This window comes from Vanellus vanellus, assembly GCF_965231255.1.
Source record: "Vanellus vanellus genome assembly, chromosome: Z".
Lineage (NCBI taxonomy): Eukaryota > Metazoa > Chordata > Aves > Charadriiformes > Charadriidae > Vanellus > Vanellus vanellus.
Genome location: NC_138908.1, coordinates 65,027,963 through 65,045,488, shown reverse-complemented (window position 1 = coordinate 65,045,488; position 17,526 = coordinate 65,027,963). Strand labels below are relative to the sequence as shown.

The 17,526-nt window shown below is 37.7% G+C and overlaps 1 protein-coding gene across 1 annotated transcript in view; it reads right to left on the bottom strand.

Moving 5' to 3' along the window:
• Positions 1-17,526, bottom strand: part of ADAMTS6 (ADAM metallopeptidase with thrombospondin type 1 motif 6) — a gene marked incomplete at both ends in the record, with an annotated part of 155,581 nt that overhangs the window by 32,299 nt on the left and 105,756 nt on the right. The window contains 5 exons of the mRNA XM_082497197.1: positions 847-1,010; positions 5,787-5,867; positions 7,104-7,227; positions 8,743-8,876; positions 11,381-11,483. Coding sequence (XP_082353323.1) covers positions 847-1,010; positions 5,787-5,867; positions 7,104-7,227; positions 8,743-8,876; positions 11,381-11,483 — 606 coding nt within the window. The remainder of the gene's footprint in view (positions 1-846; positions 1,011-5,786; positions 5,868-7,103; positions 7,228-8,742; positions 8,877-11,380; positions 11,484-17,526) is intronic.

The window sequence follows — 17,526 nt, the reverse complement described above, 5'->3', positions numbered from 1 at the left end:
TAAGAAAGTCAGTGGCACTGACTGAATGAGAAAAGGCACTATAATTATTGTGTAACTCATTCTATATGGAGTTTTTAGCTTATCCACACCTACAGCAGAAAAGCCAGGATTCAGGCATTTGAAAATGCTGCCTAAAATGTGAATATCCAGGCACCAATCGTTCTATACACAAAACTATACTTTCTGGCTCAGGCAATCCTTGAACTGCGAATCTGGCAGCTGAGAGAATATACTGGGCAAGTACCACCTTGTTCTTACACTCCTCATCAACATAGTATTGCAACAGTAGGCTGACTGTTGCCTGCTGTCAGAGACAGGGTATCAGGATCCTGGTCACATCTTCTGTTACATTCTCGCATTTTGTACAGTCTGTTCAGAGCAATGTATGTCACAGCTACATATTGTCAAATCATATGGGTCAAATCATGATACACTCGCTGTGGTTAAGAGTCTACTTCGCACTCAGGCCAGTCTTATAACCCCTGATATCTACAGAACTGTCAGGAACTGTCATGCTGTATCAACACTTCCATGTATTAGCAGCATGCAGACATACAATATACACCCCATTTACAATTTTGGCTACCATTATTCTGAACCACATTTAACAGAGATGGGGCATTTTCTGTGAGAATTCCTGGAGCTCTTACGACTTTATCCCTGTTTCACCACAATGTTTGCCAGCCAGTTTTGAAAGGTAAGAAAGCTGGGTTAAGACACAAAAGCAAAGTCACAGCTAGGCAAGCTGGGAAACACAACCTATCTTGATTTCATTCACAGCCCTGTCTTTTCTCAGAACACAAATACATATTTCAAATTTCAGAAGTATATTAATTATAATTTTACCATGACTATGAGATTTTCTGAAGTAGGGCCTAGTGCTTCCAAAGACTCTGGTTCATCTGTTGGCCTCTTGTAATGGAAAGCTGTTCCAGCAACATCAAACTTTCTTGGCCAGTCAATAGTCCAGGCACCATTAATATAGTAGTCATCCTCTTCAGATTTTAAAGCTTAAAAAAAAATACAAGCCACCTAAAAATTGGAAGCAGCATTTATAATGGAGAAGACATTGCAAATTAATCTATTAATCTGTTCGAAGTATGTGAGCTTCAGCTCATTATCACTAATTTTTCAAGCAATATAAAGCCTTTTCTTTAGCCCTGGTCAAAATACCACAGTTTGCAAATGCAGTTTGACAATATTTCCTCTGCAGTAATCTTCAATGTGCAAGTATACTTTGCAGATCTCAACATGCAGATGCTATATGGAACAAAACAGAATGCCCCATGCAACTTCCAATATATCTTCAACTTCAAAACCAAGCCCATGTGCAATGTACGCTGTTCTACATAAGATATATGTAGATCTCAAGTGTATAATCAATAGTCAATCTAATCTTACGTTAAGAAGTTGGGGCATGGGATAGGTATCTCAGATAATGTGCAAAGAAAGAAAAGAGAAAGAACATTGAGTCTGAAGTATGGTGCCAATCGGGTCTTGCTTTGTTGCCTTCGTCCACTGTTTCTTTTGTCCTTCTTAAAGCATAAATCCCAGATATTTCTACTGCAAACCCAAACACTAGCTACTTAATCTGGTAAGAATTTTATTATTCCTAATTTACAGCCTTAAATCATAAACATACTTTGAAAAACATTAATTTCTTAGCTAACCAACCAATTCGGCTGGACAAGCACATATTATTCAGGGATTTATATTTTATCAATAATACTGGATTAAGTTTCTAAATATGAAACAGACTTTGTATTTTAAGGTGAATGTTATGTTAATTAGATACTTCTTGACTTATAAGATGAATATTCTGTTAATCAGATATTGACTTCTTGACTTAATGTGAAGATTAACAAGTTATTCAGCATTCATATTTACTTTAAATAAAACATGTTCTTAAACACAAAATGATGGTTGGAAAGACATGACCAAACAGCCACGTCATTTTTTGTTGAGACAGATAACTGACTTTTCTAGAGAGGGAACAAGCTCACATCACAATCATAAGGAGTAAGACAACTTACAATGAAGTTTTATTCTCAACTACATCTGTGTGGACAGATGGTTTAGCTTACACAGCTAGGGAAAATGTCTCAATGATGCTCAAATTTTCTAAAACAGATTAGACAGCATTCATATGAGCAGGAGATAGCCGGAGAGGCAGTAATGTTCTGTTAGTGACAGCCATATTCATCAGGGATTAGTAAGCATTTCCATCAGCACCATAAGGTCTGAAAAGGAATGTCTTTCCATAGCATAAATCTTATTTCATGAACTTCCCTGGCTTTACTTGGGAAACACTCATGTGCTCTGAGTGAAGAAACTAGCTCTGACACATTCACTTATCTGGAATTCTCAAAGTAATTCAGATTCCTTATTGTTTATATAGGTTTTGTAGTACAAGAAGGAGATCTTAAAAAAAAGTGAGCATAGGAGAACAAGACAAATTGCAAACAGTACTGCACTAAAAGAAAGGAACAGTACTTCATTATTTATCTATTTTACATGGGTATACGAAATAACTATGTTATAGCTGAACATCGGTATTTAGTTCATCAGTGGTCCTATTTCCACATAGCAAAAATTTCTATCCATCCTGCTTTTGCCAAATCTAGCTTAATTAAAAGAAGGTCGTGGGGTCTCCCAAAGTTACCAAGACATACTGAAGTCTCTCTTACTGTGCCACTCAATCCCAAACATTTTCTTGTCAGTATGTCTAGTATCTACTAAGAGCAAATAATGAAGTGAATTCTTTATATTTGAGACTTATGAACAACAAATGAGACATTTAAAAGAGCACAAGAAAACAAACATTCTCATACATGTTTACATAACTAGTAATTCTGAAATTATATGCTATCAATCGTATGTACGCTATATACTCTTAAAATAACATCTAGAAGCAAAGCACCTCATTTTTTACCTGACTGCCAAAGAAAAATGCATTTGCGTTTTGTAAAAAGATTTACCTAATGTCAGTTGTTATGCATAGGTGAAGGCCACACAGTTGTGAAAAGCATTCCACATAGTACAATTACATGACAATGATGACACAGTGGCATAATGCTGTTAGCATATGAGACAGAAGGAACAAGTTAATGTCCTAATCAAATCATTTATGAGAACCTGAGAATGAAGAAGCCCACAGAAAATTAATACGCGACACCTTGTTGCATAAGGGGAATATAAGGGAAGATGTCACCCCGGATCAAGCCATTTAAGGGAAGATACCAGCATTACTAACCACACATTTTTCAGCAGCTCTGAAAACAGGCAATTTTGTTGTTGCTGGGTTATTTGCTGGACAGATCAGCTTAAAATACTGAATTATTTATGCAGCTGCAGAAACATGCTTTTGCTGCCACAACACTAGGAGCCATACTGGTGCAGAAATCATCAGCCAGAGACAGGGGGGAGGGAGGACAGGTGCTGACTGAGCTAACTGAATTGCCAAATATCTAACTGCAGCCTAAATCTGAGGCCATGGCTTGCAAAATAAGTGGATCTTAGTTTAAGGAACCATGGGATGTTTCTTGCAAGTTAGTTTGAAAGCCTGCAAATGGAAATGAAAAAGAAGAAACTTTGAATCCAGTGTGACAGAGAAGGGTTTATTTTTAGCTTTTTTTGTGCACTTCCAAAGGGAGAAATTCATTTCTTAGACTGTGGTCATATATTTGGCAGCAGTGCACATAAAACAAAATACAGTAATATGTGTAAATGGTTATTTTCAGCTGAATTGATTCTCTAATCTGGTTCACAGTGTCGCCACACAAACAGCTGTCCTGGAACAACAATGGGAACTCCATAAAGACAGAGAAAGAGCTGTGAAGCTGACACTGCCACTAAAAATATATCCATAAAACAATACCCTTGAGGTATGTATTTTAACGTAATAAACTCATTTTTAACTACCATTGTGATTGCATAGTTCTTTTCAGGGAACAGACTAATTAGAAGCCTTCCTTTCCCCAGAAATTGGTGATCCTAAAATAGTGATCTAGTTCACATCACAAAATAAAAGATCCCATCGCAAAATGAAATGGCCCCTGCAACTGAGTAAGATTATCTTTCCTTAGGATATAATGGCACCTTTGAAAGTCGAAAACGCAAGAAACTAGTGAAGGAGAGGAATCCTCCATTTGTGTAGTCAGGGCTTCTGTGGCATAAAGCAAGGTTGTGAGGAAAGAGTCTGAAACTCAGGAAACCCCATGAAATTGTGACAAGCACATAAAAAAAGTGTTTATGTACCACTTCGCATTTTTAGGTCTGTGGCCAGATTAAATACCGACGACGTCTGTATTTTTTATTTAAGCCAAAAAATTTGCATTTTTCATTCATTTTATACAGATGGTGCCAATCTAAATGCTTTTCCAGATCACTTTCCTCTGCTTATAAAATAGAGGAATAGCAAACATAGTTGTAGTAGCTAAGAGTTATCTTCTTTGTTCTGGTTTTCAGCTGCCCATGGAATAGTTCTTAGCAGAAAATGACCATGATAGGATGCATCGTATGCCTCTCTTCCACCACCTCTGTTTGAAATGTCAGTATAGGATATATGAGCAACCTTACCCACAGTGTATTTCGACATGGGAGAGGGGCCACGGGGAGTGTGACACTGAAAGAATAATAAGCACTCTACTGCTGGAGCAGTGGCATTATTATTCCTGCGGAATCCAAGGAGATTGATTATCTGCTGAATTTCAGAAGGGTGGGGGCAGGCAGAAAGAAAAGTAGTCACCCAACAGTAGAAGGTACCATTATCATCAATATAATCAGTTTAGGAATTAATGTACCTATGAAGATAATTGCCCTTCTAACTCACACTTACAGGCATCATAATCCTTTCCAACACATTAGTGTTATATGTATCAAGTACATGGAGCACAGACTGACAAAAGTAGGCTTGTCAGCTGTTATTCATCCGTAACAGGTAATAACTTCTGGTTGTGCTAATCTTTTAGTTTGCTGTAATCAGGTCTGTAACCTATTTCTGACTGATAAATGGGTGTTCTTGCACTACTGTGAACTGACTGCTATGCAAATCATGGTACAGAGACTTTCAGAAATGCATGTTGTCTTGAGTTCGATGAAGCCAGATTTCTACATATCAGTATTAAGAAAACAGAAAGCAAATTTAACACAGTCTTTAAAGAAAGGAATAATAATCTGGAAATTTGGATTTAATTCTGTGGTTTACAACAGATTTCCCAAATGATCTCAATTAAACACCTAGTTTTTCTGCATCTTGTTTTCCTTATCTGAAAACAAGAATGGCATCTAGTCCCTAAAACAGAGCAACACAGAAGTGCTGTGGAATTTAATGCATTAAACTGCCTTAAGATAAGGAGATAGTATTGTTAGCATTTAAGTAACTATGGTTGATAAAGAATGATCATTCCAAGAATAAAATCATGTTTTAAAACAGTATAATCCCCCAAGATCAGAGACTTCCCAGATGGAAGACACTAAGAGTGGGACAGTAGATCATTTGAGTGTTCCTCATCCACTTCAGCTCAAGACTGACACTATAACTATAATAAAGTTGACTTGATTTTGCACTGAGTGGACAAAATCACATGATATATTTCATTAACTTCATTCAAGAGAATACGTCTTAACCAACTGCTGCAACCGTCTGATCACAACCTAATATTAACAGCTAACAATTCCCTTTGCTGCTCCTATGTGTATGGTTTGGCCAAACCAGAAAATATACCTTCAAATCACAACATAAACTCTGACTTAATAACAGTCTGCTATTGAAACCATGCTCTTACCAATGTAGTTCTTTGACATTGCCACTTCTCTTATTTCAATGTGCACAGAACCTCTTGGAATTTGAATCACTTCCATATAGCCTATAAGACAAAGGTAGATTTTATTTGTTGTTCACATTAATATTACTCAACTCATGAAACTAACTATTAATAAATTATTTACTACTAAAAATTGGTATGAGATACATTTTCTTTCATATGATATAAGGAAAAACCCTTTATATTTCATACCAAAATTTGAAAGTGATAGCAAGAACTTACCATGCAGTCAGGAATTCCTTTTTTTTAAGTGCTAATAAAGTCTCTTCAACATTATATCACAAGTAATTAAGGTACAAAATGACCTTACAATCATAGGATAGTTCACGTTGGAGAGGACCTCAGACAGTCATTTAGTCCAACTTCCTGCTACAAGCAGGGTCCACTAGGAGATCAGACCAACTTACTCAGCACTTTATCCTGCTGTGTCATGAAAAACTCCAAAGATGGAAACTGTACAACCTTTCTGGGCAGCCTGATCCACTGCTGGAGTGTCCTCCTGGGGAAAAAGTTTTTCCTTCCTTTCGGTCAGTACCTGTCTTGTTTCAATTTATAGCTATTGTCTCTTCTCCCACGATGTACCCACCACTGTGAAAAGCCTGACTCTGTCTTCTCCATAACCTTCTTGCAGATAGTGGAAGGCTGATACTAGGTCCCCACAACCCTCCTCTTCTCCAGGCTAAATAAGACCAGTTCTCTCAGCTTCTCCTCACACAGGGGGAAGCACTCCAAGTCTCAATAATCTTAGTGGTGCCTCACTGAACTGAACTCACTCCAGTGCATCAATACTTTTTCCCGTATTTGGGAGCCTAAAACTGACAACACTAAGATTGCAACACTAATGTCTTTTTTTGAGCTAAGCTTTAAATTAATTGCCCATATACATTTCCTGAGTTCTTAATAAGATGAACTTAAGAGACATTTCTGGATTCTTTCTATTCTAAAATTTCAAGTTTGTCTAAACATCAGATTCTACCATACACATTAAAATCACACACAACATTACTCTTACTGTACTACCATAACTAAATAATAATTTAAAAAAACTCACTTCTTTTTAAGTGCATTAAAGACCAGGAGAACTAAGTATTCAGTAATGAAACGTATTACTGCATTTGACATAAATCCAAACTAATACAGAAAAAGGAAACAATGAGACAAAAGGAAACAATGTGAAGGACCAGAAGCAATGCCATGCTGAAAATCAGTGCGGCACTGTTATTTGCTAAAGAGTCACCTGAATACATTGTGCAATAAAATGGACATATATGTGCATACCTCCTCTGGGCAATGAATCATTGAAGAAACCTTCAATGGCTTCACATGTACTTCCATCTCCTCCACAAACACGGCATCTATCTTCCTTAGCATCAGACCCCAAAATATTATCACAACCTACATGCTGGGAACAGATAAGAACAAGTATTTTAACAGGATGTTGGTCTTGCACCACTACCTTCATTGGTTTTTTTGAAGTATTTCTCTGAAGTTTGAGATATTCATTTCTTCTTTTTATCTACTCTGCTTTTGATCTTCTTTTTATCTGTTCTGTGTTCCATCTACATTGCTTTGCTATGGTAAACATTTGCTGTGTTTTCCTTAAACATATATGCAGCATAAATAGTATTACTGTTCCCAAAGGCATTTACATCTTCATAGACCATATTTCCACATCCTCGAGGCAAAATTTGCAATTATTTTCATAAGTTTGAATGTAAAGTGTAAATGACTTCACTGTAAGAATGAATGCAGAATGAAACTTAGTGAAAGGCTGAATTACACACTGTATTAAATAGAATTCAACGGCCTTTGAAAAAAAGAAGTGCCTATAACTGATCATAAAATGTACATTACATTTCTGATTATATGCTTGAGAAATCTATGTACAGTGAACAATGATTAACTTCCTATAGCTTACTGACTCAAACTTACTACACAGCTAATAAAAAAAGAGGCAGCTGGATTCTTTAAAAAAAAGGGGGGGGAGAGAGAATGAACAAGTAGGATGTGAACACAATGAACATTGCAGCTTTCCTATTTTTCCAGGATTTGTATAAAAAAGCAGGCAGCTACATAATTTTGTTTACTGTCTGGCAATATTATCTACCATCTTGTAAACAGGTAATACATAGGTCATAAGAGAAGTTACAGCACTTTAAATAAATGACAAAAGAGTATTACTCTAACAATTTACATTTCAACTTTCTGATTCACCAAGAAGACAGAGGCACAACGTTTTTACATAGCTCATTCTCAACTTAAGATTTAGTCAGATAATTAGTTTTAAAAGATTTCTCACAACTAATAAAATCTTCTTATTGTATAAAGTACACCAGAATTCCACAGGTTATATTTCTTGTGCTTTCTTTTTGGTTAGCCTACTAATGCATGGCAAATGTTTTTTATCTTATCATGATATTCAATAAACATATATATTCGGCCCTCAATTTAGCAAAGAACTTAAGCTTGGGTTAAGCTTTAGTTATGTTAGTGGCTTCAATGAAATCAAATAATTTTTAGAGTCACCAGCACTGCTCAGATGTCTAGACTTAAGTACATAATAAAATGCTTTGCCAAACTGAAGAAGCAATGGGATTGTTTGGAACAGGATGAACTAGTTTGAGAGAAAGGGATTAATATTTTCACATTTACTGTTTTTCAGCCAGAGTGGTGTTCTACTTGGAAGACAAAATGAAGGATTCTATGAATGTCTGTGAGAAGCTACTGAAATTCAAATTATTTGTCTTATTAATGCAATACATTTTTTATCTTTTTGTTTCAATCTTACTCCTTTGTTAACAATTTGAACTGTCAACACTCCTGTTTCATGTATGTAAAAGTTAAGTACCATAATTAAATGTAGGAGATAGCAGAAACAACAAAGTAATCCATAAGTACTTTATAAAACATTTGTAACCTTGCATTCTCCATTGATACAGATATCCAGTGAATCAGCATTGCACTGAGTCCCATCTATTACTGCAGGAGCACGTTCAGTGTAAAAATTATAACCTTCAGCCAAGCAGTTTAATGCACATGGTTTAACCCCACCTGGAAAACAAAAAAAAATTAAAAAAAAAGAACAAATAAACATACAAAAACCCCCAAGAAGTTTGAAAAATTGAGAATTAGTTAAAACTATGTATGCATAAACAGATCTGAAATTTATAATCTTATATCTGACACATATAATGTATACACTTTATTTAACTACCCTTTATTGATTTCTCTACTTGACTGTTCCTTCTTTCAAATGAGATTATTTTGCATAGTAAGATATGACTGCCTCTGTAACAATTCCATTATGTTAATACAACCCTAATGATTATTGGACAATTTAAAAAAATAAGGATACCACTCCACCATTTGAAAGACAAGAATAACAAAAGAATGTAGTGCTAGAAGTATATCAGGATAAATTTCAAAACCAAGATCAGACTATTTCAATTATGTATATATAGAATCATAGAACGGTTTAGGTTGGAAGGGACCTTAAACATCATCTAGTTCCAACCCCCGAGTCATGGGCAGCGACACCTCCCACTAGGTCAGGTTAGTCAAAGCCCCATCCAGCCTGGATAAATTTAGTCCGATGGAATTACTAAGGACTACGGAAATTGTGGGCCCTCTCCAGAAGGAAGCGCAAGAACTGGTTACCTGGAACAGAGACAGAGCTGAGGTACTCAATGAATGTTTTGCCTCAGTCTTCACTGGTAAGGACTGCAGCCACACTACCCATGATGCAGAAGGCAAAGGCGAAGATTGGGAATATGAAGAACCACCCACTGTAGGGGAAGATCAAGTGCGAGACCACCTGAGGAATCTGAAGGTGCACAAGTCCATGGGACCTGTACTGTTCAACATCTTTATCGGCGACATGGACAATGGAGTTGAGTGCACCTCGGCAAGTCTGCCAATGATACGAACATGTGTGGCGAGGTAGACACGCTGGAGGGGAGGGATGCCTTCCAGAAGGACCTGGGTAGGCTGGAGAGGTGGGCCCAAGCCAAGCTCATGCAGTTCAACAAGGCTAAGTGAAAGGCCTTACATCTGGGTCGGGGCAATCCCAAGCACAAATACAGGCTCGGCAGGGAATGGCTGGAGAGCAGCCCTGAGGAGAAGGACCTGGGGGTGCTGATTGACAAGAAGCTCAACATGAGTCAGCAATGTGTGATCGCAGCCCAGGCCAACCATATCCTGGGCTGAATCAGAAGAAGTGTGGCCAGCAGGTCAAAGGAGGTGATTCTGCCCCTCTACTCCACTCTCGTGAGACCCCACCTGGACTACTGCATCCAGCTCTGGAGTCCCCAACATAAGAAGGACATGGACCTGCTGGAGCAGGTCCAGAGGGCCACAAGGATGATCCAAAGGCTAGAGCACCTCTCCTATGAGGACAGGCTGAGAGAGTTGGGGCTGTTCAGCCTGGAGAAGAGAAGGCTCCGGGAAGATCTTATTGCGGCCTTCCAGTACCTAATGGGGCCTACAGGAGAGCTGGGGAAGGACTTTTTACTAGGGCATGTAGCGATAGGACGAGGGGGAATGGCTTTAAACTGGAAGAGGGAAGGTTCAGATTAAACATTAGGAAGAAGTTTTTCACTTTGAGGGTGTTAAGGCACTGGAACAGGTTGCCCAGAGAGATTGTTGAGGCCCCATCCCTGGAGGTGTTCAAGGCCAGGCTGGACGTGGCCTTGGGCAACCTGGTCTAGTGGGAGGTGTCCCTGCCTATGGCAGGGGAGTTGGAATTAGATGATCTTCAAGGTCCTTTCCCACCTAAACCATTCTATGATTCTATGATTCTATCAATTACACTACAGCTCAGACCATGTGTTCACAATGATCCTTTTTAGGCTTTTAATCTATAAAGAGTAAAATGTTTTAATCTAAGAGTAAAACCATACAAGTCAATAAAATACAAAAACACAAGGGGGAACATGGACTTATTCACTCAGAGTTTAGAACCAGAAAAAAAAATAATAAAAGGGCAACCTATGAACATTGAACAACAACAGAAACATAACTAAACTTGAATTAACTTTCTCAAAGAGAAAAACAAATTACAACCTTCTTCTGTACTGCAAAATACCCTTTTATTGCACAGTGGTATCATTTATAATTCAACTATTGAAGTACTATTTAGAGACTCTTATAAATGCTTTTATTTCTTTCTCCTTTTCCTAATATTCTGACCTTAGGAAATGAAAACTTATTCTGAGATTTTTTTATATGGAACTCATCCCTGTAGCATGAAAGGCACATACAGATCACCTATGGAATCTCTAATTCTATTGCAACTGCTGGTGAAGAAGGGCTCCATATTTTTAAAATGGAGTCCCTGCAAGGATGCTCACTCCCCTTCACAGTAAAACAAATCTCTATCAGAACAGAGATGGCTCTTCTACAACATTTTCAGCAACTGACAGAAGTACAAGCTTAGCAAACTTAGCTCATTATATTTTAATCAAAGCATTCTATTTACAAACATTACTATCTAGATAACATTTATATAATTTTGAAGACTTCACATATGATAGCATTTTTGCAAAGCTAACGGTTACCTCCAGTGTAGGGTTTCCAGTTATAGTACTTTCCCCGGAAAGGCATATTGTCAAAATCTGCACATTGCTTTTCTCGAAAATCACGGGCGCCTGAAGGACAGGGCTATAATAATAACGAAAAAAAAAAAAGGTTAATTTCTTCCAAATATCAACATAGGAGAAAATGCTTATAGGCTTGTGTTGCAAACATAATCATTCAAGAGACCCAGAAGGTGGTTTGTCTTGTGGCTCTGATTCTGAAACTTGCTTTATTCCTTTACACTTGAAATGTCTATTTTGCAGTCTTAGGCTGGCCTGAAGTAACTGAAGTAATTTAAACAAAGGTGTTACATAACAGTTTATATAAATTAGAATCACATCAAAGTATGCTTCATAATCAATCCACCAGCTACCTCCTTATTAACACATACTGAAAACAGCTGAAAAAAATTAAACCAAAATCATTCTGGTAAGAACTGTAGGCTTAGTTATACTGTTTTAAGCAGCTGTACTGAGACATGTTATTAAGACATCAAGAAAAAAATTAAAACACTTTCTAGAGAGCTATATCACCTCTGCTTACTTGTAGCCTTGACAAAAGCATTGTGTTAAGGCTGAGAATGAGAATAGATATCATGTTTGGATCTGATTTTTACTGGTCTCCAAGCATGAAGAAATGAAAACTGCTTTCATTTAAATTGTCATTACTTTGCATTACCAATTACAAAACTGTAAACTATCTTTTCTACTTGGAATAACAGTAGACATAAGTGAAATTCACCTCAGAAAGAATTATAAGAGAAACAGAATTCTTTGCTATTTCTCACATTTTTCATCAGCAGGTTGAAAATACTAATGACAACTAATCTTGAATACAACCAAAATTTAGACACACATTAAACATTGTTATCAATGTTTAAGTACCTGCTGAAATTGCAAGCTTCATCAGACAAAGTAGTTGAAACAGAGATTAAAATCATTTTTAGATGGAAAGAAAAAAGAATTTGTTTGACAGAAATCAGAGGTGTTAATAAATATTACTATTTTACGAGCAACTGAAGAGTCCATTTTAGGGCAGTTTTACTTGTTTTCCTATGCATCTAAGCCATTTAGCACTGTTCAGGAATCTGAAATGCATTCAAGTGAAAGGGTGTCTATAAACATGGATGATAAAAATTTACTGCACAATGCAAATATTAACAGAGTAATTATGATTCTCAGAATAAGCTCTTTTAACAGCCAGCCCATTCCAGTATGATTCAGAAACTAGAATTTTTTTCTCCAGTCGTGAAGCTGTTGTGATATAAACTAAAATAGTGGACATCAGACAGTATTTAAATTTTAAATTTTCTCTATTAATCTCCTTCTAATTAAAAATACATTTTTGAATATAATACATTTACTGGTGGAAAAACAGAGCAGTTTAACTACTTTAATTCAATAATCCTTCAGATGATAACAGTGATATTAAAAAATAACTATATAAATAAAATAATACAATTTTTTTTAAGTTTTTTTAATAGTAACACAAATTAAATTTGCCTCTTTGCATCATATTCTCCAACATGAACAATCAGTCTTCACCCACCTCAAAGCTCGAATCCAAGTCTCTCTGATACTGGTCACTACACCCTATTCTTCAGTCCCACTTGCTTAAGTACTAATTTACATGCCTGGTATTTTAACTGCAGCAAGTTCCCTTTACAAATTAATTAAATCATCCCCCCTAATGAAATCCTGAAATCCTTTTTCTAAACAGTTATACTAGGGCAAAACAATAAAATATGAACATTAGTAAGCAGGATCAGGACTTCCATTTCTCCACTCTTCAAAAAAAAATTCTCACAATCCAATGTTTGAGATGTAGTCTTACTTCTTTTGTTTGATGGTGATCTTGGATGTACTTTGAGGCAACAATATCACTTCATAAATGATCTGGATAATGGGGAACAGTAAACCCCCAACAAGCTTGCTGTTAATACAAGATAAGGATGAGTGGTTGATAAGCTAGAGGGTTGTATTGCTGTCCAGAGGGACCTTGACAGGCTGGAAAAATGGGCCCACAGGAACCTTATGAAGTTCAACAAGGAGAAGAGCAAAGTCCTGCACCCAGGGAGGAACAACCTCATGGCCCAATACATGCTGGGGGTGAACCAGCTGGAAAGGACCTTTGTAGAAAAGCCCTGGTGGACACCAAGTTGAATATCAGCCAGCAATGTGCTCTTGTGGCAAAGAAGGCTAATGGTATCCCGGGTGCAATAGGAGTGTCAACAGCAAGTGCAGGCAGGCGATCCTTCCCCTCTTCTCAGCACTGATGAGGTCACATCTACAGTACTGTATTCACTTTTGGGCTTCTCAGTCAGTACAAGACTGACAGGGCCATAATGGAAAGAGTCCAACAAAGGGCCATGAAGGGCCTGGAGCATCTCTCATAATAGAAAAGGCTGAGAGAGCTGGGACTGTTCAGCCTGGAGAAAAGAAGGCTTGGGGAGGGCAGGGATCTCATCAATATGGACAAGTAATTGAAGGAAGGGTGTAAAGAGCATGGAGCCAGGCTCTTTCCAGTGGTGCCTAGTAACAGGACTGGAGACAATGGGCAAAAATAGAAACACAGGTTTCTCCTGAACATCGTGTAACATTTTCTTTTACTGTGAGGGTGACTGAGCAGTTGTACGGGGTGCTCAAAGAGGTGGTGGAATCTCCCTCCTTGGAAATATTCAGAAGGTCTCTGGACGTGATCCTGGGCAACCCATTTGAGGTTTGAGTAAGAGGAGCTGTACAAGATGAACATCCAGGGGCCCCCTTGTAAGCAAAGCAAAATATTTCTTTTAGCCTATTAAATATTGATTCAGTTTTTGCCACAATTTAAACTTCTAAAGTCACTGTTTATATCCTCTTTTCTTCTTGAATGCTGCTCTGGCAGTCTGACAGAAAACCAGCTACACACAAGTATGCATAGCCTACAATCTCACTGCTGACAAGAACCACAGACAAGGCTGGAAATACCTGGGAGCAGCTGAAGGAACTGTGGGACCAAAGCCCCTCATGAAAGGTTCCTGCTTTCTTGATATTTTATCTGGTTTTGGTAGTCCTGCAGATTAAATCCTGCTTTTCTATACTGCAAGTACTGTTAAATGAATTTCATAAACTAAGATACCAATGATATCAAAGCTTTTACATAACCCCGTGTCTTTCGCTTTAAAAATTCAAATCCACTAATCCACAGTCAGATTTGGTGACCTTTGCAATAAAATAAGTGTCCATTTTAGTGGCTAAGTCCTCTCAGTGAATACTGATAAGTGCTAGGCCTCATCTCAGGATCCTGCTCTTTGTCCAAATCATTAGTTTGATTCCAGCTTTCAGGTGGATTCAGTAAAGTTTTCAGGCAGTCCTTCCAAAGACTGCGGTTACCTGAAACCTGCTACGTTCTGCTATCTGAAAGATAAAATGCAACTTGTAAATTTGTTGTTGCTGTTGCATAATTTTCCTATCTTTTTTTGTATCGCAACAATATCTGACAGGAAGGCTATGACCTCAAGAAATGCATTCAAAATCATCCTTGACAAACCTGATTGACTTCTACAACAAAGTAACCTAACTTGTTGATGTGGAGTGAGTGGTGGACATTGTCTACCTGGATTTCTCCAAGGCTTTTGATATAGTTCCCGCCTACCTCCTCCTAGAGAAACTGATGTGCTACTGTCTAGAAAAGTGGTCTGTGCGGTGGGTGGGGAACTGGGTAACAGGCTGCACCCAGAGGGTGGTGGTAAATAGCTCCTTTTCTGGCAACCTGTCACAAGTGAGGTTCCTCAAGGATCAATATTGGGCCCACCCCTGTTTAATATCTTCACAAGTGATGTAGATGACGGGATCAAGTGTACCCTGATGAAATTTGCTTATGATACCAAACTGAGTGGGGAAGTGGACACTTCAGAAGGGAGAGCCACTCTGCAAGAAGACATGGATAGGCTGGAAGAGCAGGCAAACAAACCTTATGAAGTTCAACAGAGACAAATGAAAGGACTTGCACCTGAGAAAACATAATCCAGGAGCACAGCACAGGCTGGGACCTACCTGGCTGGGGAGCAGCTCTGTGGAAAGGGACATGGGAGTCCTGGTGGACAACAAGCTCAATATGAGCGAACAGTGTACTGCTGAGGCAAAGAAAGCCAACAGGATGTTGGGTTGCATCAACAAGGGCTTCACTGGCAGAGATAAAGAAGTCATTACCCCACTCTACTCAGCACTTCTCAGGCCACACTTGGAATACTGTGTTCAGTTTTAGACCCTGTACAAAAAAAGATATAGCTGAAGGGGGTCCACACAAGGGCCACAAGATGATCAAAAGACTATGAAGCCATATGAAAGGCTGAGAGAATTGGCTTTGTCCAGCCTTCAGAAAAGAAGGCTTAGGGGAGACCCTATCACCAGATTCCAGTATTTAAAGGGTGGCTACAAAGAAGATGGAGACTCCCTTTTTACAAGGAGCCACATGGAAAAGACGAGGGGCAATGTGTACAAGTTACTTCTGGGGAGATTCCAATTGGACACGAGGAAATTTTTCCACAATGAGAATGATTAGATGTTGGAATAATATCCCCAAGGAAGTGGTGGATTTACCAACATTGGACACTTTTAAGATTCAGCTGGACAGGGTGCTTGGCCATCTTGCCTAGACCGTGCTTTTGCCAAGAAAGGTTGGACCAGATGATCCTTGAGGTCCCTTCCAACCTGGTATTCTTCTATGAAAATCACAGGCATAGAAATGTAAAAATGTTACTGCAAGGTAAGCTACGATATGCATTTACAAAATGTCAGCTCTTGGGCACTGTCTCCTTGTGCACGTACTCTTTTCCCAACGTGACTGTGCAGTAACTGCTTCTCTTTATTGGGTAAGATATTTCACTTTTTTCATGCAGTTACAGTACATGGATAACTGTTTTCAAGCAACATGCTGCTTGTGTTTTCAAACATGTTTCACTTTTAGGGGACTGCAAGTCATAAGGTAGGAATCTAACAAATGCGTAAGAACTTAAAATCAGGTCAGAAGAAGGTCCTGAGAAGATGAGGAAATAATTAAAATTTTGAGTTAAAAAAAAAAAAACATTGAATTTAATAAGAACATAAGAAATTTTAAGATTGAAGCAAAAAAAACCCCAAACATCTAGAGTGTTAGCAAATCATTGAACAAACACTGACATGACACCAAACATCTTATCTCAAAGAAATCTGTCTATCTTGGAGGTTAAATTCAGACAGATTTCAGTAATTGAACTGAAATAGAACTGTGTTTCCTGTTAACAAAGGGCTATACGACACCTCACAGAAGACGAGAAACACAGCCAGAAGGGTGACAGTTGAAACTCAGGTACTGTTCCAAGACAAAGCTCTGCACATGAATGCATTTTAGAAAAAATAGGCTTGTAGATATTAAAATTATGAAAGCAACGAACAGTATTTGTGAATGTATGCATGATGCAAGGAACCAACAAAAACCATTTGCATACATTCTGTTAAGAGAAAAGACTGAAGAACAAGAATCTTTTAAAGGTGTATATATAAACACATACTTTCATACAGATAAACCATTCACAAAACTTATAAGTGAAACATGTTTCTTAACATATATAAAAAATTAAGAGGCCCTTACAATTTTAGATGTATACCAAATTAAGTTTCACATCCGATACAGATTTTAAATCAGACAATGAGTTACTCTGAGTAATTATGTGCCTTGCAATTCTATTAGATTTTGCTTTTTTTTTTTTATTAAAAATAGTTTGGTTGGAAAAATGTGTATGTTTTTGTTACAGACAGTGTGGTTGGTGACAGAAAATAAGTTTCTGATGAGTCTGTTCTTTCTACCACCCTTTTGACTCCAGAATTCATTAGCTAATGTTCTTTTCTGCTGATCTCAATGTTTCCATTAGCAGATGCCTTTTGAATTAAGAAGTCATATATGGCTTTCGAAGTGTTTGATGAGAAATAAGCCTAGTAGGAGTGTGTGCACTGTTTCCAAAGAATTAAAATGGTCAAAAGAAAGGGCAACAGAACTAACTCATCTCTGAAAGAAAAATTAAGTCAAAATGTGGGTTTTTTTGATTTATGAATAGTTGAAGCTTTAGGGAGTGTTATGTTTACAATTACAAATGGGCAACGAATGTTGA